Source organism: Solea senegalensis, linkage group LG8 (genome assembly GCF_019176455.1).
Source record: "Solea senegalensis isolate Sse05_10M linkage group LG8, IFAPA_SoseM_1, whole genome shotgun sequence".
In the NCBI taxonomy this organism is placed as follows: Eukaryota; Metazoa; Chordata; class Actinopteri; order Pleuronectiformes; family Soleidae; genus Solea; species Solea senegalensis.
The window spans coordinates 11,404,060-11,427,335 of NC_058028.1; the positions used below are offsets into that span (position 1 = coordinate 11,404,060).

The following is a 23,276-nucleotide window of genomic DNA, read 5'->3' on the forward strand; positions in this document are numbered from 1 at the left end:
AAAGGCATGATTGGAAAGTTACTATTATATATTACATTGCTGATGCATAGGAATTCTGACCAACAAGGTCTCCAGATATCTCAAGCTTAGATTGATTTTTAGAAAGACTACTTTCAGTAAGTATTAGTGCAACAGTCTCCTGGAACCTTCAGCAGCCTTAAGATGTTCATTTTGCTTCAAATGAGCATTTAAGGCATTGACTTAGTAACCATCCATCTCCTTCCTTATCCCAGTCTTTTTCTACTGTCATTTGTTGTATTGTATGATTATGTGTCAGTTATTTAAACATGTTTTTCCTTTGGTGTTTGCTTGATGTCTGTGTTTATGCTAACTTTACAGGCATTACTGTAAAGGTAAAAAAACCAACCATGGACAGTGTGTTGTGAGGACGAGGCAGAGGTGGATTGTTAATGTCAATCACAGTTGCTTATCTGGAGGAAAAGTCTTAAATTGCTGCAGTGGATTACAACCTTTATGTGACTGTGTTTGCATGATATTTAGCGAATTGAATTAAATTAATAGGTAAATATCTTAAACCCTAAGTAAGGTTCTGAGTGTGACAGAGTACATTCAGATATGAGGCAGCTGAGCTTAAGTTTCAGAGGCTTTTATTTTGAAATACAGGTGGACAAATATATTAGATAAAGAGCTAACATATCAACATAACCCATGGAATGTAAACAATAAATGCACTTAAATTATGTCAAACAATAACCACAAAATCAAACAACACAATATAGGTCTCGCTTTGAAAAACAAAAAATAAATAAGACTTTAATTTAACAAAAGTTCCAAAGAAAATCTCGTCGTCAAATCAAGCTGCAACAACAAGAAGCGTCTCTGGGCAAGTTGAGCAAAAACAAACAATACACTTTTTTGCCTGATTTTCATTTAAAACTCACTGGATTTCACCACACAGGGTTTTCTAGCTAGCTAGTGTTGACCTACAACCATATTGTCATATCTGACAGATACAGATCAACTACAATAAAGGGTCACATTTTTCCTGCACGTTTACATCACACGAGAAGAAGCAGTAACACAGATGTCCTGATGGACACTTGGATTAATCACACAAGGAAAATGAAACATTAACACCCTTTTTCTGGTTGTGTAGCATCTTAACATGTGCGGTGAAACTGTCCCTCACCACCTGTTGTGCTGTCGCGTTTAGATAACAGCAACATTATAAGGTTATTACAGTCAGATGTGTGAAGCTCAGTGGAGAGGAGAGTAGACTTACTGTGTTCTCACACCAACAGCAGGAAATAATGCTCATTGATAATGATTGATAATGTTTCCCAAGGTTTCATATGCAAGGGAGCTGCTTGTGATGTGAAAACCCAGCAAGTCTTGATTTCTGCCAGGCCTTTTAGCCAATAAGGCAACATACATATAGAATGCCAAAATGTCTTCCACCCTCTTCTACTCTCCTCTCCTCTCCTCTCCGCAAGCCTTCTTAAAGCTACTGGATAGTGTAAACCAAGCAGATAACATGGATGCATAAAGTAAAGCATAATTTCTCCGGCATTATTAAAACACACAATGACAAATAGCAAATCATACAAAAAGCAATAAATAAGACTAAAAAAAGAGTTAAGCAACAATACTCCTAGCACTGTATTAACTGTCATGGCTAAAGGATAGGTTAGGTGTTAGCAGTACTAAGAGGTTAGGGCAACTCTAACATCAACTTTGGTAACTAGAGTGTGAGTATGTTGCCTACACTTGTTCATTTTTGCTGCCAAGGCAATTTAGTGGTTATAATGGCTGGCAGCCATGGAACCAATCAATCAGTGACAGCATACAGTAGTTGTTCCACATCATTGGAGACACTGGTGAAGGGATCCACCATGTTAACTGGTCAAACAGTCTTTCTCCAATCAGGGTATAGGAAATTCTCACACAGAACCTCCCACCATGCAGGAACAACGTAAAGACAAACGCCGGGCTGAGTGAAATACCCTCCAAGCATTCTCTAAAAATGGGTATACAACAGTATACAGCAGTAACAATGGCAGAAAAAAATAACCTTATAAAAAACAATAAAGCACAAAACAAAAAGAGAAGTCAGCTAAAACTGGACGAACACTGAGCAGCGCTACAACTGCTTGGATGAGAAATGCAATATGCACATATAGTTAGGTACGTTTACCTGGCTGCATTTGGGGAAAAACAGAAAAACTAATGTTTTAATCTTTTGTGACTTGTGTCCGGACTCTTAAAATGTCTAGTTTTGACAGTGGACACAGCATCAGATCCTGGTCACTAAGAGTTAAAACAGTTAGACCATCTGTCCCTGATTCAATTCAGCCCTACAGTAAATCCCTTCCTTACTCGTCTGAGATAGACATGCGGCTGAAGATGGGCAGACGTCGGCCCTCAAAGCTTGGCGACTCTGTGCCACTGGAGGAAGAGCTGAGGGAGCAGGAGGAGGTGTAGCCCTCTTCAGATAGGGAGTCCGCCGAGGAGCAGCGCTGAAGGCCACAGAGGCTGTTCATGGAGGTTGGCTGCTGCTGGGGGAGGTGATATGAAGGGTTTGGCTTTATGGAGGTGAAGTTTGAGTTGGGACACCTGTTGCTGTTGGAGTCGTTCACGGCATAGAAGCGCAGGGCTGAGTCCCCGTTGTCACCTGCCAGGTCAGAAATGCCAGAAAACAGGTAGGGACAATTCTTCAGTGATGCTGGCTCAGGAAACAGAGGTGAGAGGAGCTCTGGGCTCCCTGTGGAGGATGGAGGAGGAGATACAGAGGAGGCCCGGGTGAAGAGGAAAGATGAAGGCTTTGAGTCCTCAACTGGCTGGAAAATCTGTGAAGAGGAGAAGCCTGCAAAGCTGACGCTGTGACGCAACAGTGGAGGCCTTGGCTTCTGTTTCTGTGGCAGTACAGAAGTGCTGCCAGCAATGAGCTCATCAGCGTTGTGGATAAAGTGGCAGCGGGCGCCATATGGACAGAAGCCTATCGTGTGGAAAGTGCGGCATGGCTCGGTCTTGTACTTGGGGTGCCTGTTAAGGCCACGCAGCTCATCCATGCCATGTGCAAACTGGCACTTGGCACCATACTTGCAGGTCCCACTTTCTTCAAAGGTGCGGCAGAGTTCGGTCTTGTAGCGGGTAGAGATGTGAGGTGAAGGGGCCGGCAGTCGGGAAGCAGAGGAGGTGGTGGAGGAGATTGAGGTGTTGCTGAGACAGAGGCCTGGCGGAGGGAGCAACATTGTTGGGGACATGCTGGCAATTTTGTCCTCTCTGCTTCCGTTGCCCTCAATCATGCTGACAGAGCGGTCAACTCTGAAGGGGATATGGCTGAGTACAGAAGAAGGAAGCTGACCCTCCCCGCTCCACTGTTGCTTGGAAGCCATACTGAGACCCCAGCAGGCCGTGTCGCTCACCTCAGAACAACTGTTGTTGAACTTGGAGTTGGGGAGGGTCACAGGGCAGAGAGAGTGGCGGCGCTGGAATCCCAGGACCCTTTGGCTGTGCTGCTGCTGCAAACAGGCAGACGAGCCATCTGTTGCCTCCAGGCCACGGAAATTCTGTCACACAAAAGGAAAAAAGAGGCATAAAAGTGAGCTTTGTGCATTCTTGGGGAAAGACAAGTTAAGCTGAAAGTAGATTATTAAAGCTGGGACTAAATACTGAAGAAACTAAAACATGCAATCAATACTATGTTTTATTATTTGAATTAATACACAAGTTAAAATATAAAACATTTTTAAATAAGTTTGGGAAAACTGATTTGAGTTTTTGCAAATTAGTTGTGAAGTAGCCAAAGCATGCACAAAGTAAAAAGTCAAATTCTTTGACTGGTTGTTGTTTCAGCCATTCAACCTTTGTCATTTCAAACGCAATTAAAGAAATAACCAAAATCCCCCCAGAATTAAGAAAAATATTTTGCATTTTTTATATTATGTGAATATTACATGATGTGTTTTACATTATATAGAAATACTAGGTTTTTCAATTATTTTCTGAAGATTTTCAACATTTTTCACACTTTTGAGTCTGTAACAATGAAATACATTTCATACTAACAATGAAACATATCCCTAAACTATTACAAGTTGATAGACACATCCAATCGTTTTAAAACACAATTCATTTCTCTTACCTTGCAGAACTCCTCATCCAGTTCCAGGAAAGGTGACAGAAAGTCGGAGGGCATATTTCGCTCCACCACCCTCACAGAGTGTCAAAGATGGTTGTCCCACAGTAGCAGAACAAGGCTAGAGATGAAGAAGAAAAAGTTTCTGCGTCCAAAGAGAAGGAAGGGAGATGGACAACAGTCTGTCTGTGGAGCAGCTGAGGCAGTAGACGGGGGACTGGGAAACCCTCAGAGATTTCAGTTAGGCTCTATGAAGGTAGTTTTAGATGGTGAAAGACGGAGAAGCTGCTTGTTCCAGGAGTTGAAAGAAATGTCTTTGGGGAGGGAAGGAAGGAAGGACGGAATAAAGGGGTGACGAGTGAAGAAGTCAGGTCTGTTGTGAAGGCGGTAGATAATTGGCGGAAGAAGCAAAGTGGCTCCTGGAGGAAAGTTTCTGGGCCATCTGTTGGAATCTGCTTAAATAGTTGGGAAACCCACCCATGCACCCACCCCTTCCTGTGTTCTCCAGGGGGCAGGGCATGGAGTGTGTGTTAATGTCTCTGTATGCGTGCTTTGAGCTAAAGGGGGAGGTGTCCTGCATTGTAATGGTGTGCTGGGGGGCAGGGTGGGTACAGAAAGAAAAGGGGGGAGCTGAATGAAGCTACTTTTCTACCCATTCATTACCAAATCCTTAAAGTTGCATTCTTCTCCTTTCAACAGGCCGTCCCCTCACTTTGTTTAGGATCGATACAGCTAAGGAGATAATGACGAGTGTTGCAAATACCAAACTCATTCATAGCCATTAATTCAATTTACCTATGTATTTTGATTTATTTTGTTTATTTAAAAAAGGACAATGTACAGACAAAAATATAAATGTTACCATTTGATGCACTGCATCAAAGAGTTTTTAAGCTGTTTTTGTGCCAAAAGAGCTGCATCTCCTCACCTTGTCAGACAGTGTGTTACAATGGCAAAGTATAAAAGTATATTTTAACATGAACATGTTAATAATAGTAATGTGCTCAAACGTTCTTTGCATGTTCAGACTGATAACTATAGTACTAATTGTTTTAACTGTGTATACATTGACATTAGAAGCTACATTTGTGTTAAGTGTTAACATGAGCAATTAAAAAAAAATCTTAGTTACAATCAAGGTTTTCTACTTTTACACCCAAGACAGCTTCTTGAACAGCATTTTACTATTTTAAGATCAATTCCTAGTCTCATTATGGCTGTTACTCCAGGTATAGGGGAATATATTGTAATGGAATCTTGTATCAGGTACGTGTGCACAACTGGAACACCAGACTGACACAGACTGCAGCAGTATGAATGTATGTGGGCATGTACCTGTGACAACTCCCATTGACAAAGAATGTGAAAAAACATTTGCTTTGCCATGTAATTGGAAGTAAAAAAACCCTCTTAATCTGGATCTGTTTTATAATTTAAAGGTTCTGTGCTTCACCAATTCAAAATTGATCATCTTGAGGAAGAGTAATAAAAGCACAACCTCCTGGCTGGGGTGATAACATTTAATAGTTGCATTAAGACGTGTATCAAAGTATGTTGCATGTTACACATGTTGTCTAAAGGGGCTGTATTGTATGTAAGAATGAAGAAAAAGGCTCCACACATTCTATGGAGCTTCTCCTCTCAGATTTCTAGCCAAATCTCTGGATAATGTGTGAACCCATGTCAGAAGAGACAGCAACAGAGGCTCTGTGTAATTCACAATACCCTATGGAGTGAGTGTCCTGCCTGAGCAGACCTACTTCTCTGGACTGTTTTCATGTCTGAAAACATGACATTTTTAACAATTACTTTGTGACATTATGTTTCATCATACACTGCACAAAAAAGGATGAATTCTTTTTTGCAAGACACAGATTTAGATTTGATGTTTCTAACTTCCAAAGCAGTTAAACTTGTAGTCAAATCAAATCAAAAGTTATAACAACAGGGTGTCAGTTGTGTCTCCCTCTATGGTGTTTGTTCATCCTCCTCGTGTCAGTTGTCTGCTCTGGTTTCCTCCCAGCATCCAAAGTCATGTCTAATGGAAACTCCAAAATGCCCACGGGTGTAAACGGAGACTTAATGTGTCAGACTGACAACCACACCCAGTTTTGTGACTGGAGCTTAGGGTGAACATGTATGTGAGATGCCTCTGAGGCATGAATGATGTCACTGGGTGAAATTGAAACAATGCAGACTCTGGACATGCTGAACTACAATGAGATACATAAAACAATACAAGTCTTTGCTGACACTTTATCTATCTTCATTTGAAGATCCTGAATGAGTCAAACGTTCACACATCTATATCTTTGTCATTTATATTCACAGGGACACTATGAACAATGACGACAATCATGACATAAGAGAAGACATGTGGGACAGAGATGACCCTGCCACACCTTCAGCAGGGATGTTCTCATCATCGTCACGGCGTTGTTGCAAAACGTGTCGTTGTGTTTAAATGCAAATGCAGGTCTGGAGAGATAGTTCAAAGTTTGCAGAGTGGAAAAGCACCAATTACCCACAAATACACAACAAAGCAAAACATCCCAACAAAGCGAAGAGGTCTATAGGTTTTAATGGGCCATCATGGGATTTATCACCAAGTTGCAAGATTGCTGCTAACCTTTGCGAGGCTGAAGCACTTTTTATGCAGAAATCCCACTGCATTGCTGTTAAAACGATAGCTCAGTTTTAGCTTTCAAGGACACTAGAGCAGCGGGTCCACTGCCTCCTCACACTGGAAGTTTGTGACATTTCATTTAATGTAAACAAACAAACTCAACTATTAACTTATTGATGAATTCGGCACTGGATCAACACCTCTTGTGTGCCATGATGTAAAAGTGCAGATTTTCTTTACAAACTTTGGTGCAGGGAGTGAGCAGTTAACAACGAGACACAAGCTTCAGTTTCTTGTTAGGAAAAGCTTAAATCTGATTTAAATTTCATTATGTAAGCACTTTTAAGTGGCTAAAATCTGTTACTTCTGTATGTGTTGTATCTCCACTAGGAGCCTTACTTTTCTCCATGTCTAATGCTGGTTCTTGGCGCAGGGTGTGTGACTGCGTGTGGGTGTCTGATCGAACCACACTTTAACTATCTTTATCACTATAATAATTTAGTGTTTTTTTTTAAAAAAACAAACAAACATTTTGTCCCATACATAGTGTTCAGCTATTGTGCATATATGGTAACTGTACATAAATGTAACCAGTCGCAATCAACAACTGAACTGACTGAGCTTGTTTATTAGAAATAGGGTTGAAATCAGGTTTTAGTTCTCAGAGTGAAACTCAGTGATTCTATGCTGTTTGAACCTGTGGTTGTGTATTGTGCCATCTGACACATTTTCCCCAGTGGAAACATTCAAAACATTGCTGTGGATGTGTTTGTGTTGTGCATTACATCTCTGTAAGTATCAGTGTAATCAGTGCCTGATTTGCAAGGTAAACAGAGTGAAACAACACACAATACTGTGTCAGACTGTGTGAGAGAGAACAAATTAGATGAAGTAAGTGTGTGTTCACTTGTCTGACCCAAAAAGGAGGCTTTCACATTGACCTGGTGTTGATATCCACCCATGTGGAAGACTGTACAGGTCTGCACACTCCCAATCATCACAAATGCCTCCTCAGATCCAATCACAAAAACCACATTCGGAAGTGGTTTGGGGACCACTGTGGCCACATTCCTGAGCATGCATGCATACGATCCGTCATCAGGACAGATTACAGACTGCCTTCACTGAGACACCGAATGCGATTGGGTCACTCAGGATGGACATTAATATCAGGTCTGAATGGGGCCTTTGTAGTCGGGATGAAAATGATGAGGGTGCAAACAGTCACAGGGGACCAGTCAAATAATTACAATTCCTGTGGGGCAAAGAACAAGAGTTTGTACATGTTATTGCTCTGACCTTTACTTCACTATAATGTAACTTCATTTTATTTGTTGTTTCTCTTGTAGTTCTTAAAGTTTGGGTCATTAAGTGTGGAAAAGCTAGTAATAGCAGGCTACACTGGAACACAGAAATGTAACCGATACATTCCACCTCCTCCCACCAGCCCTCAAACACTACAAGTCATGTTTTTGGTAACATTAGTGATATGTTTTTTATCACTTTGTTTTTTAACATAAAAATCATCATCAATGTGTTTTTTGTTACAAAAATAACATGTTTCTGCAAAGTTATTAAGTTCTTGTAATGTGCTTTTTTTTTGTTAAATTAGCAATGTTTTACATGTTGTTTTTGGTCATGTTTTTTTTTGGTAACAATTGAGTTTTTTAATAAAGTTATTTACATGTGTTCTGGAACATGATATCTTGTAAAAAAAATGTTGGTGGTGTTAGTAATGTTTTAATCTGGTAACTATGTATGCATAAACCTCCAGAAGGCATGCAAACTAAATGAAGGCACAGTACAGAGAGTTGTTTGTTTTACACTTCCATTTATGAATCTTGCTTTGAACTTTCTCTGTAATTTTTCTGTAAATCATTTCTGTGGCTTCAATCTCTGCTCCAGCAGTATCTGACCCTGCAGCTGCTTTGAAGACTCTGGTCATGTACTATTAAGAGCACAGGCAAGGTGTGTACTGGTAGGTAGATCACTACATGGTCCAGACACCACACGACTCGCCTTGGCCCGGCACTTTTTTTCCTTTTCCATTAGCGATAGAACCTGGTACTTTTTTTGAGAACCTGCTCCGGTGAGGTTCCAAATGAAATGCGCTGATACTATAGATGTTGGGGTTGGATGGTCTTGAGGATTTCAAATGTCTAAGTAGCCAACCAGGTCATGTTGTCATGCTGAATAAGTCAAACTTCTTGTGCTCATGTGGGTCGATTGACATCCTGACATAAGCAGTACAGGACATCCAGGATGATCAAACGATAACAGAGACACTTTGACTGTTTTTTTGTTTGAAGACCAAAGTAGAAAGAGGAACAGATTGAGAAAAAAAACATTTCATTAGCTTGTGCGAAGGAACATGTGACTTTAGTGTAACTGTAGCAGTAGCGTTTTGCTGTTTGTGGCAAAATAAACTGTTAAAAGTATCTTATCATAATACCAAATGGTGGTATGAGTTTTTTTTAGTTACCAGACCAGTAACACTCTTTCTTTCTTTCTTTGAACCCTCCTGTCACAGTAATAGTATTTTATCACTGATCAAATAAATTAAATTTCCTTATCAGTTATTCTCCCTCTCTCACTCTCACTGCGGTCTTGCCTTCTGAGTGACACAACAACTGCATCTGTTCTTACATAACCATAATAACTGCCTGTGGTGTGTGTGTGTGTGTGTGTGTGTGTGTGTGTGTGTGGGGGTTATTGTTGTGTAGTTCTGTGGTTCAACCACCTACGACATGAACATGTAGAAACGCATGCATTTGTACAGATGAAAATACAAGGTGTGATCCATAATCTACTTAAACACTTTATTTCCTAAAATACATACATATATAACAATTGTTATAATGTTTTGTCAAATAAAAAGCCTTCTGACACCAGATTTGTTTCATTGAAACATGTTCACAGGTCTACCATAATCAGTTGTAATGTTCACTATCATGAATAAACTCAAGAACGGGATCAGTCAGGACAGTGGAAAGTATCATGTAGGCAAAAGAATATGTTATGGTAGTTACTTTTTAAAATATCTTTTACCCCAATCTCATCAAACTGAACTTTGACTGAGCAATGTTTAAATGAGGATATTATGCCAATGAATAAGCAAAAGTCTTGTCATCACACTGGTCATGATCTGTAGTGGTTTCCGGAATTTGCCTTTCATAAGTGACAAATGCAGAGGGAGAATTTCTAGGTTGGATGTGTTTATGACAGCAGGTTAAATCTCTGGTGAGGGGGTGGAGCCTGCATGCAGGAAGTCTAGTTGTGGATTACCCAGAGTCTATCCTGTCATTTAAACATTATACATACATTTATCTTGGGAACTGACAGAGGTTCCTCCTTTATGTTCTCACATACGGCCTGTCTCCGGAATATGTCCCTGCTGATTCCACCTGGTTGTCGTGTTTCTATCCCTGGAGATTGTTAACATTGGAGTTGGTAAATGTATTCAGAGTTATTTGATTCAGCAATAACGATGACACTGAAGCCAGATGTTTGTGGCTGTTGGTGGACACAAGGTAAAGACTAGGGGACAGATTTAACTAAAACTGAAAATGTTTTTGTCTTTTTGGACAACAGTTGGAAACAACATTATAATATACTAAAACTCTTCAGTTGAGCCAAACCTGCAATGATGTATAAACTCATCAACTATAATATAATAACTGCTGATAAAGAGTTGTGATCATAGTGTTTTATATTAAGTTGGCTGGGTAATGTGTCAGTTAGCAGTGGCTTGGGTGGAGACAAGGGTGAGGCAAGTTCACATGGGCCGGTAAACAGTTCGACAGCGTATAGTGTTTTGACAGTACTGTAGAGGTAAACATGGTAAGTAATGTCTTTCAGTGAATATGTCACTTTGACAGACAGAAGCATGACATTCTTCAAGTTTCCTTGACTGTTTCCTCTCAAAAACAAACCTGGAAAGAAAATTGGAAGAAAAGCACAGAACATGTAATGGCCATGTTACACACTGTAGGCTTCTTTCTGCTTCTATTCTGCATCTCATAAACACCAAATCTCTCTCTTTCTCTCACACACAAAAACACACACAGACACACACCCCCCCTCCCAGCATGCTCGTCGACCTCCTGTCTGAGCCTGTCTTGGCCTCTTTGTTGAGGCCAGCATGACAAGAACTCCATTGTCCAGCAGCTTCTCCATATGCTCCCATATACAGCAGAGTGGAGCAGTGTGGACAATACCAGCACACAGGGTCCGATCCAACTGTCCTCTGTGGCTTAATCAAGGACACAACTCATCATGATGCTCACATGGCTGCACTGCAGTCAGTGTTGTGAGTTACTTTCTTTTTGAGTTGTAACTGTATGCAGTGGCATTTCTGCTGAAAAATAATTAAATATGATTAACAGATTGCACAATGTAATAGTGATAGAAAAATGTATATCAATCAATTATGTCTCATTTTAACTATGCTGTTCTCTTTGCTTTTACTCAAAAAACAGCATATTAATTTATGGCACAAAAGAACTGTGTTATTCCTTTCTAACATGAATCCTAACAGTTGCTCTAAGGAAAAGTAACTGTGTACTTATCCTAAAAACAGAGAGGAAGACGTTGAGCATGCAAACTTTATTCAAACGAGTACACAATGTATACAATCACAGAAACAAGACAGAATGAACAAAGCCAGGAATAAGGGAGGAAATAAAGGAAAGAAAACAGAAATTATCATAAAACGAACAGACCAAAGAATCTCCAAACACAAGGATGAGGATGAGGACAACGACAACGACGACGACAACAAAGATAGGGACAGTGAACGCCAGCACAAGACTGAGGTCTACCAAAGTAGGGTAATGGCTGTCTATATGAAAAGAGTGGATTTTTGAGACACTCTTGGACTCATCTCCAAAAACAATCTCCCAAAATGCTGCTTTCCGTGTGGATAAAACGCTGATGCGATACAAACTGGAGGATTCCCCAACACATGCTTTTGTGTGGACAGCCCTGAAATGTATGATGCTGTTGAGTTGGTGGTCCATACTCGATGCTAAAAGGCTGTGTTGAAGTTGACCTTGACCGCCTTATCACTGCATCTGCACTTGTACTTACATCTGTTCAAAATGAATGGCTTTGACAAAACCAGAAAGTGTTGCTTGTGTGTTTTTCAAAGGTAATCTTTAATTGCCATATTTGCATCCTCCTACACCCGTGTACTGTTACGTTGTCATCCTTCACAAGGCAGTTGAGTTGTCTATATCCTAATTACATACAACCCATGCTTTTAATATTCATTCTTATCTCCTCCCTGCTGACCCACTGTCATGGTTATTGACTAATTTAGGTCATTTCCATTTCTAGGAGGATCTGAGTGGTCGTCAAGGAGCTTGTTTGCAAAGCCACAGTCTTTTGTTGAACCTGCTGTGCTTGTTTGCTGAGGTGATGTTTTGCTGCCCTTTTCCTGCCTCCATTATTTAGTTGGTTGATCTCTTCCTTCCATACACACTTTATTTCTCAGTTGTCCACTACCTTGTTTCCTCCACTGACTGTTTTGAGTGTTGAAGTGCCTTCTGATCAATGAAGCTGCATTCAAACATATCCTCTGAAAATATGTCTGCAGTTGAGATAGGTGAGGTATCCTTCTTTTGGGGTTGATATCGAATTAAATGTGAAAATGTGACAATTTCTTGTTTTTTAAACTGGAGGTGAAGTCACTTTTTAACTTTTCACATACCTCTGTTTTTGATCTATTTGTAACTAGTATAGCACTAATAAAACAAACCAGACCAATCAGTGTAGTTGGATTGTGAGCTAACATATCATGCTCTCACTTTTGTGGACTTGCCCAATGCTACGTCCATTCTAAGCGGCCAATAGTGCTGCAGTGGAAGTCTAACTAACACAGTCCCAATAGCTGAAGCTTTAAATATATAATACTGTACTTCAATGTTTGACAGCAATTTCTAAGTTCTTCATATTTTAAACTGATTTGAATAATGCACTCTTATTTTACATTACCCCGGGCTTTATTTGAAGGCAAAATGAATGGGACGCAGCAGCTACAGGTCTCAGTACTCTGGTTTAGGCTGCATTCAGACAATATCTTTGAATTTATATTTGTCATCGACTTGACACTGTGTTTTTATAAATAAAACTATGTTAGGATTATTTCTTGTTCAGTGTTAGAGCCTATTGCTTTCAAGACAAAGCTCAGAACAAAAACCTTTCAGCTATTTGTTAGGCCTTGGCCGATGGCATCGCACAACACCTCGCTTTTTATTTCGGCAACACCATGTTATTATATTACTAGATTAAAGCATCAACACTACACTGCCCATGTGACACATTGCTCTTCTTGAGAAAAGAGGTCTCGCTTATTTTCTCCACATGATACATTTGGTCCAATTCATTGCACAGTAAAGAGTGAAAATGATCTTTTCCAGAATTTCAATATATATTTTTGTCTAAAAACAATTTTTTTAAAACCTGTTTCACTGAACGCATTAGACTTTTTCTTCGACTTTTATTGTGAAATGTTAGCAGGAAAACTACAGTTGATGCACAGCTTCATATTGCATTACCAATTACCATTTTGAAAAGGTTCAAAAAATTGTATGTAACTCATCAAATGTATGATTGTGTTTACAGCAGACATGCTAATGCTGAAACTTTTACATTACATTACATTACATTACATTACATTACATGTCATTTAGCAGGGAGTTAAGCACAACCTCCTTTATTCCCAAACTTCAACCTCAACTATACTACTCATGATATCTTTGCTGTTAACTTCATCATCCAGTGATCATGACCCAACAGATGAGGAAGGAGCTGGCTCCAAACTGAAGCTGCAGAAACATGCTGTATGTGCTGACAGTTCTCTCATAACTTGCTGATCTATGATTTTCATTTTGTGCTGGAAGACAGTGAATGTTTTCCTTTATTTGTGCCCAGGGAATAAAAACATTCTGCATTTGTGCCAAAGCAAATGGGACCACAGCGACTCTATCTGCATTTAAACTGGTGATTTATGGCATCGGTTCTAAGGTGCCAGGAAATATTTCCAGGCCTGATAGGAGCTCAACAGTTTTAAACGACTGATTATAGTGAAAACTTATAAAGATTAATGGGGACTGCACTTGAGAAATGAACACATTGTTGAAGCTGAGAGATGAATGGTTACTCAAGGCTGCTGGTGAATGTTATACAGAGGCGGATAAATCACCATGCAGGGACCTGACTCTGGTGAGGTCGCACAACCGCGCCACGACAAACTGCATAAGAAAGATATTTTCACTTTGTCTTTTTGGCCTTGTTCCATCCATCAAGCTGGCTTCCTCTCGAATAACTGTACTTCCACGCCTGGGAAAATATTTTCTCTCACACACACAAATTCACAAGGTGTCTTGCTTCTCTGGATTTGTCTGTGAAGACCCACAGTGTTGTAAAACAGACTGTGAAAGTGACAAGGACACAGATGTTACGTGAAGTGAAGACATCTTACCTTATCTACAGTTAAAGCCTCGGATATTTTCTGTCTGAAGCACTGTATGTGACGTCTAATTCAAACCCGATGACTCTACTGTAAATGGGTTTTATCGACCCCTGACTCCAATATAATGATAGAAAAATGACACCTGGGTAAACATGCCAGTTTCTTCTTTATATTGGAAATACAGATGCAGCTGCTTCTGCACCTTGGCCAACACACCGCTCTGCATTTTCAGCCACACTCCACACTGCAATGCTGCCGTTATAACATTGATGTAAAATGAATCACTTCCTGTGTGCAATGCGGGATTGTCCTCAGACAACACGACATTGCACACTGGTGTACTCAAGGCTTAATTACCTTTGTGTAAACTCGTTTGACCATGGCTTGAATACAATAGACACAAGTTACACAGCTTACAACAGCTTTATAGCATCAGGGAAGTATGGACAGTAAGTTTGACAGCAGAGCTGATGTGCTTCTAAAATATTAAATGGAGTTGAGATTGCTGCAGGACACACTGTATAAAGCACATGAGCATGTTTCACCAGCCATGCTGTACGTGTGGATCCTTAAATCCTTTCAATTGACCAACTGGACTCAACCCCCCCTCAGCCAAACACACACACACAGGATTCTTCTTGGACTATTCGTCTTGGGACAATGCATTCATTTAGGGCATTAACCATAACCGGTTAATGCCTAACCCTAACCATAACCTAATCACAATTCAAATTTTTAGCCCTTAAGTTAACCTGTTCTTCATAAAAAAGGTTCTTCCTCATAAGGACCAGGTTTTGGTCTCCATGGCCCTGACTAGATCAGTGTTTATGCCAGAAAAAACTCCTAAAGAGGTATCAAATACAAGAACACGCCGCACCATTTCATTCCACTTTCTTTTTCTCCTCCAACAAGGAATTCTTAACTTCCTCTCTCTAGTTCAAGCAGCAGCTGGTTGGCCTTCATGGTAAACTTTGGTGACCAAAGAAAAAGTGTGTGCGTTTAGGAGGGGTGTGTGAAGGGGGTGGGGGTTGAACATGGTGTTAAATGCCTCCACTAAATTATGTTTTGACAAAAGACTGGACCCCCTGCTGCTGTAATTTTCCCGCCAGTCAGTTTCCTGTTTCCTGGAATCTGGCAACGTGTTACACACACATACACAGACACACACACACACACAGAGCCCATTTGGTTCCAGCTGCTCACTATGATGCAACAACAGAGTGACCAGTGGGCCTTCGGGGCATATGGGTAATAAAGACTTCCTTTCATTAAATCCCTGGGAACATAATCCACATATTATTTGATCGCATCATCTGGAAATCGCCTTAAAAAAAAAGAAAAACGGAATCTGATTCATCCTGGGACAATAAGGAAAGATTATTTTTTACACAGTCAGTGTTTTTGATGCGTGTGGTGTGTTCTACACACGGCTTATTTAAATCTCACACACTGTAGCAGCAGAACAGAAACTGATGATGATAACCAACAGTTGAACAGTGCAATGAGGCTTTAGTTTTCAGCTTCATGTACCAGGGTCGAGACCAGTCAATATCTTTTTTCCCAATTGTCAGGCCAGGGTGCAGCAGGACAGAGTCAGAGGACACATGAGGCAACTGAGTGACAATAAAGCAAAAACCTTCACTATCTTCCCAAACTGTAAGCGTAGAAAAGCTTGTATTAGTCGTCATCATCAGAACCAACATAACCAACGTTGAAGTGAGGTCACACAGTGTGGCTCGAGACAGAAAAAAAACATAGATTCATTCTGTGTCACAGCAGCGAGACAGTTATTATCAGTACAAGAGCAGATGGTAGTTTGCTCAAGGGCCGATGATAACCACAGCAGAAAAACTGTTGTTTTTACTTTGTCTGCAAATGTACGTAAAAAGGCAGATTCTGACTCTGTCCTACAAATCACCAACAGGACAAACAACAAATGTGTAAGCGCACATGCACGGACACACACACACAAAACTCTTCACTGCCAAACTGTCAACTGCCACAACTGGTGGAGGTTTGTTAAGGTGTGTGTGTTTGTGTGTGTGTGTGTGAGACAGACTGGACCTTGTTCACTCCAGACAGCTTCAGTCTTCTGATACAGTGTGAAGTCACACACGCATGTACATGCACACACACACACACACACATGCACGCACACACACACACACGCACACGCACACGGGTCTTAAGTGTGAGGTGTTCATTCGTGCTAAATGAGACCAGTCTCCTCAGCAGCTGTTGTTGTTATTTTAACAGGAACTCTGTGTGTGTGTGTGTGTGCACCTCTTGCCTCAGTGCTTGTAAGTCTAGTATCTAAGGTTCTTTTCTTTATGAATTGCATCACAGACAGACAGACAGACAGACAGACAAGTGACCAACCTCTAGTTGGAGTAAGTCAACATAACCAGTAGTGCAGAATCCATGTGCCTCAGGATAAAATAAAACAAATGATTAGTAAAAATCCTCAAAAATGACAAAAACATCCATCCACATTCTGGACATGCAACTGCCCTCTCTAACTATGCCCCAGGGATATGTGGTTTTAATTGTTTCTGTGTCTTATTGTTTATTCTGGAGCCAATACTACACTCTTGTTTGCTCTATTAGTAAATTCATTAATTTATTGTCTACCGCTTCATCCTCCACATGAGGGTCGCGGGGAGCCAATCCCAGGTGACACAGGGCGAAAGGCGGGGTACAACCTGGACAGGTTGCCAGTCCATTGCAGGGCCAACGTACAGAGTTTAGGTTCAAATAGCCTCTGCATGTATTTGGACTGTGAGAGAACCCCCAGAAAACCCATGCACATATGGGGAGAACATGCAAACTCAATACAGAAAGGTCCTCGGTTGGACTGGGTCGCGAACAAAAGCGACAGTGCTAGCCACTGATCCGCTGTGTGGTCCTCTACTTGAAAATAGCAATTACCTCTAATATCACTTGATACATGTGGTCTTCCATCCATAAGCATCATCATCACACAACAACAATGTAGACTAATTCATATTGAAGCATTAATCAGAAAAGAAAGTTGCATGACAGTTGCAATTTGACACACAAACTTTGTAATAGCTGTCTGCGACACACTATTTGCTCTGGATTGATTGTAAATTATATTTTGAACATGATAATGTGTAGGAACATAACGTCCCAGTGTTGGATGTTCCCTCCAGCATGAGATAGGACATTTAATTAGATTTCATACTTTGGGATTTACATGCTAAACTTAGTAAAAACAAATTTCATATATTTATATTTGACCCCAGGGGAGAGAACATGTATTGTACATTATTGATTATGGTCCAACTGAAATAGATCTGTATGTTCAACATATCCAGGATGTCTTTTCATGATCGGTCTTCACTGTAACTATAACTCAAAGTCAAAGTCTCACGCATGCTCACTCGTACTGAAAACCTGGCACATGTCAAGCTTCATCTGCTTAGATCTACGATAGCTTAAGAATATGCTTGTGCTTTATATCGCCATTAGACAGCTGTTTCCAACTGGAAACTAAAGTTTGTTCTGCTTTGTAAACCACTTTCTCACCCATGCCAAAGTCCATTATGTGATCAGTGATTTTAAATCATGGCACACAGGAGTTGTTGATCCGCTGCTGCTTGCATCAGTAAGTTCAAATGTGTATTTTGTGCCTCCATTGTGTGTAAGCTTTTCTTTGGATTGATCTACACACCAACACAAACTTACCAAACATGGGAGCAGTGACCAACAGCTGCCATGTCCCTGTGAGCTAAAAAGGCTGTGTTTTTTTATTTCTATGGATTTCTTGAGTAGGAGTGAATGGAAAGTTCAATCTCCTGACAGAAAAGGTTTCCTAAAGGTGAGAAACACTTGATTTAAATGATGCTACAAGGATTGTCACAAAATCATACTATATTTTTTGCAAAAAAAAGAAGAAGCTTGTTTTGAAAAACCACCTCATCATAGTGTACAGTGTGTGTGTGTTCAATACTGGTATTACAGGAATGTTGGACATGAACCAGTGAAAGAGTCAGAGGGGTTAAATGGTCACTCGACGCTTCTGTATTTCTGAACATTACTTCATTCTTCACACACTTGCCATTTAGCTGCTGGGATTTTCACAACTGAGGCTTTAGATTGTAGGTTCACTGTCCAATGGTGATGGTGTTGAACTTGATCATATTTCGCAGTAGGGGTTTGTTCAGTCAAAACAAATGACACTTTTCCACAGATACAGTTTTAGCACTTCTTGGCTTGACACGACTCGACTGTACACAATTTGGGTATCAGGTATGTCGTTTTCCATTACTGTAGGACCTCCTCAGTGTGGGTGGGGTCATCATAGCAGGGCTGCACGAATCTGCCACGAGGTCCTCAACACAAACACAAACTAGTGACGGACAAAACAGTTCTTTTCAGTGTACTGAATCATTCGAATCCGTGAATTAAAAACATTAGTTCAGTACTTCCTGCGTGACCGGAGCACAGACTCTGTATGACACAGTCGCTGAACTAAAATAAAGCTGAACGGGTTGTGATTCAGCTCATGATCGCCGCGGCTTTCAGCAGTGCTGTTGCTACACCAGACTCCTCTGTTAAATATTGAGATTTTAGAAATGTCCTTGCTAAATGTTGGAGATTAACGCATGTTTTCAAGATTTTTAAGTCTTTTTAACTGATCTGCAGTTCGGTTTGATTCTTGTGTTAGACACTCTCTGACCAATCAGTATTGATGTCACAATTTAGTATCGGTTCAGCTCACATGGAACCTCGTCAGAGCAGGAACTAAAAAAAGCACCAGGTACTATACCTAATGGCATGCTGAGTCGCGCTAGAACTATACAGTGGAAAAGCACCAAATAGTGAAGGCTCTCTTCTTTCTCATCATCATCATCATCAGCCACATGCTTGATGAAATGTGTGCAGTCAACCACACATACAGTATCTAAATGAGTCATTATCATTACAAACATTAATTCCCTTTGGAATCCGTGCCCTCTTTTCTGTACAACACAAACCACCACAGCTAAAGCAACAGTCCATTGATGCGTTCACGTTCTGCTGCCATTGTTCTGGCTCCACTTTCCACACTGGGCCTCCAGTGACCTCATTAATACACAAATCCAGCTGCCGTTACAGTGTTTCATTGTTCCTCATAAAAATGTCTTTATTGAGGACAAGGAATAGCAGAAGACCCTGTTACTAAAGCTGTCTTTAGTAAAATTCAAACCATTTTCCTAGACATTTTCCAGAGTTTGCCATTCAAGAACATAGAAGAAGATTACCTGGGTCAGACACATTCACAGCAGCAACACAATGCACATAATTAACTTTCGGGAGTGGGGTGGCACCTGGATGGAGCATGCTGGAGGTATGGTGGACGCTGGACTACATGTGTCAACAGAGAAAGCTCATTTCCTCTTGTTTCCACACAAAAACAAACAGAGGTCGAGGAGAATGACACACAAGCAACAGTGCATGTGAGTGTGTGTGTGTGTGTGTGTGTGTGCTCACGATTACACGTGTCCCCTGTCAACAAGTCTGCAGACCAAACACGCAGTGACATAATTACTGCAGGAATAGAAACAGGTCAACTTATATGTGTGTGTGTGTGTGTGAGTGTGTGTTTCTACATATGTGTGTGTGTGTCAGGGGTGGTCTGGTACACTTACAAACTTGATGGCAGATATAAAAACAAACACACACATAGACAACACACTTCACCTTGTACACTGTGCCCAGCAGACATGTTTTTCCATGTGTCTGCCGTTGACATGAAGCAGTGGAACTACTTTGGCTGTGTGTGTGTGTGTGTGTGTGTGTGTGTGTGTGTCTGCAGCTCCTTGCTGTTGATAAGCGAGTGAGCCGATTTGACCACATCCATTGCCTCACATTGATAATCTGAGCAGTTAACGAGACACAGCGGGTGTTACAAGGCTTACTCTGCATGTGTGTGTGTGTGCGGTTAGCTGTGTGGTAATGTTTGAGCGACGAGGGTTTAACGAACACAGCTGCCGTCAGTTAAGAGTGTACAGCCAGAATTCTGGATGTGGTTTACTGTTGACTGCATCTGAATGTGTGTGTGTGTGTGTGTCACAGAATATAGAAATCAACTCCACACATCAGGGCTGTTTTTCAGAAGTTACGACACTCTGAGCCTGAAGTTGTGTAACAACAGTTTATTTCTACGTTTTACTTTTCTGTGTCTGTGTTCTTTGATCAGTTCTGTTCTATAGTGAAATGTAATACATGTATGTTTGAGAATTATGTTCATGACATTATTAACTGTTAAAAATATTGAAGACATTTCTGTTTTGGGGAATAGGGGAAGCTGCTGTGGCCTCAACTGATGATTTCTCACCTTTTCGATTGCATGTTTTAGTTTGGACTTTGGTAAACAATGACCATGTTCTCTTCTTACAAAACAGAAAAAAGCTGTTTCTGAGTCTTTATTTGTAGAGTAGACAATGAGGCACACACATGCCCAGTGTATGCACTTCATGAAGTTGTTGCTTGGACATACAGCTTGTTAGTATGGATATATCGATTACGTCTGTAGTTTATAACAGAAATATTCACACTAAATGTTTGCCTGAAGAGGGAGAGCTGGGTCAGGTAAGATGAAAAGGATTGGGCACAGCCGATGTATCAACAAAGAAAAAAGTGGCAGCTTCAGAAAGTCACACTTCAACAAGGGACATTACAAAAAGATGACACGATATCATCAGCCTGAGAGGTGACCTCTGACCTCTTTGGGCAGAGACACTACAGAGAAAAACAAGAGCAGAGAAGAAGGCTAAGACAAGACACAGTCTGTTAACTCAATGCTACCAGCGCTATTCTTCCCAGCAGTGGCATAAGAGAGGGGTCTTTTAACATGAGTGTCATGTTGCTTCCTGTCCTGAAGTGTGAGTGTGTGTGTGTGTGTGAAGAATGAGACAGACATGGAATCTGTACTAAACACACACACACACACACACACCCACACACACTTCTCAAATACTTGTAGTTGGTATGGACAGCTGCTCCGTTGGCGGGAAAGTGGAGGACCAGCTGTCACTGCAGAGAGAAAGACGGAAAACAGGAGAGGAGGAGAAAGGAGGGGACAGCGTAACATACACGAAAAGAGAAATAAAGCAACAGAAAAACAAGGAAAAACAGAGGGGGAAAAAATGTCAATGTTAGTTTTAGAAGAGGAGAGGAAGAAGAAGAGGAAACACACATCGCTACTCACATTATTGCTTTACCAATTTCATCAACCTTGAAAAACAAAAACTGCCTCAAATTGTGTCTGCCCTGGCGGATTTGTCAGTTTTAAGGCTGCAGTGTCTAGAATTCAAGACACGTTGAATTTAATTTCTGTGAAGTCTGCCAACTGTGTGTGTGATGCAGTGTGACGAGTGTTGAGATTAGGACAGAACTAGTGGAATAGGTTGTATTGGCCCTTTAAAGGGATTTCAACAAGTAAAAAAAAGACGGCGTGAGTTATAATCTGCCAAATATTATCCCCATAAAGGAAACCAAGTGATTTTGATGCAAAAAACTAACAAAGAATTGAGGTAACAAGGTGGCAAAGAGTAAATGAAAAAGTATTTTATGAGTTGTACTGGCCCTTTAAGGGTATTTCTGAACATGAGACTAACAACATTAGAGCCCAACAAATAACCACCACTTTGCTCTGTTCAATTAGACTCAATACAATTTCAGTTTAGTATAATTTGCAGTGTTTTTCCCTCCATGTACATGGACTCATTGTTGAGACAGGGACTGTAGTGTATATGAGGAACTGGAAATTCCAAACTGTGGAGGGAAAAAAGAGGAACAAATTTGAGTGAAGGGGAATTCCTGCATCCATAACAATATGAAATTCCCTTCCAAAACTCAAATTGACTCAAATTATTAAAGTTAATCATAAAATTTCCCTTGAAAAGGAAAATGACTTGAAGCTCCAGCTGTGTAACTTCTGTCAGCAAAACAATGATAGTATCACTACGACCCCTGACTTATCTCACGCCTCAGGTGAAGCTGCAGAGCTTTCCAAAAGACACGTCCATATTCCAACTGTTCAGTATCTCACTACCTTACTCATGTTTCAGAAAATTCCTAAACCTTAAGTTCTCCTAAAACCTAAACATCAGTGGCATCTGACTGTTATGCTTCCACTATCCCTCCATAATAAAACAATACATTCTCTGTGCCCCTGTGCTCTAATGAACAGTTTGTGGAACAGAAGCAAATATTAGGGGTTACAAAAACATATTGTTCCCGTATTTTTGAGGTGTGGTGTCAGTGTTAACTGTGTTGTGTGCAACCTGTTGTGCTGAGACATGGAGGCTCACTCTCAGTGAAAACATGACTGCATACAGGGACACATGGAACAACAGAATTTGGCCATTTAACAATGGCTCACCAAACGAAATGTACTCAGCAGTGAAGATATGTGGAAATGTATAACATGCAATGTTGATGTAGCCTAAATATCCCATAACAAGCACAGAAACATCATTTATGCAAGATGCTTCAAATGAAATGAGTGCAGTGAAGATGTCATTTGTAGGAGGCTGGATTATGTGAAGATATTTACATTTCTCTCTCTCGCTCTCTCTCGAATAAGGCCTTCATTCAACATCCAGACTCAATGAGGTTAATTATCTGTCCCTAATTGGCCTCAGGGCCGTCCCTGTATGAAACCCCCCCTCACCGACACACACACACACACAGACAAAGTGGCAAAGTAACTGCACATAAATCACACATGCACGCATAGACACAAACAGACACACAAACAAGTCAGTGTTTCAAGATTGAGGAACTTTATTGTCATTGTACCAGCACAACAAAATTACTGAGGAACATGTTGTGAAATTAGATTGTGCCAGTTATAGAGACTAACAAAAATGGAATGCAAATGTAAAAATAAGCATTCTGTGGTGTCTGTTGTTGGTTTCACTTACTTTTAACAAAAACGCTGGTGACAGGAGACATGAGTGTAATGTTCCGAGTTGTTGTTTAGCCTCACATTTTGCAGTTATTTCAAGTGCATTTTTTTTAGCAATTAATAAATATAAATAAAATAATCTAATTTGCTTTCTGTT

At 40.5% G+C, this 23,276-nt stretch overlaps 1 protein-coding gene across 1 annotated transcript; it reads right to left on the reverse strand.

Moving 5' to 3' along the window:
- Window positions 1-591: 591 nt before the first annotated feature.
- LOC122773738 (mRNA decay activator protein ZFP36L1) lies at window positions 592-4,587 on the reverse strand. The gene is made up of 2 exons (XM_044032627.1): window positions 4,106-4,587; window positions 592-3,530 (listed from the first exon to the last, which is right to left on the reverse strand). Exons 1-2 carry the CDS (start codon window positions 4,157-4,159, stop codon window positions 2,334-2,336), a joined length of 1,251 nt encoding a protein of 416 aa, XP_043888562.1. The 5' UTR covers window positions 4,160-4,587; the 3' UTR covers window positions 592-2,333.
- Window positions 4,588-23,276: the final 18,689 nt, after the last annotated feature.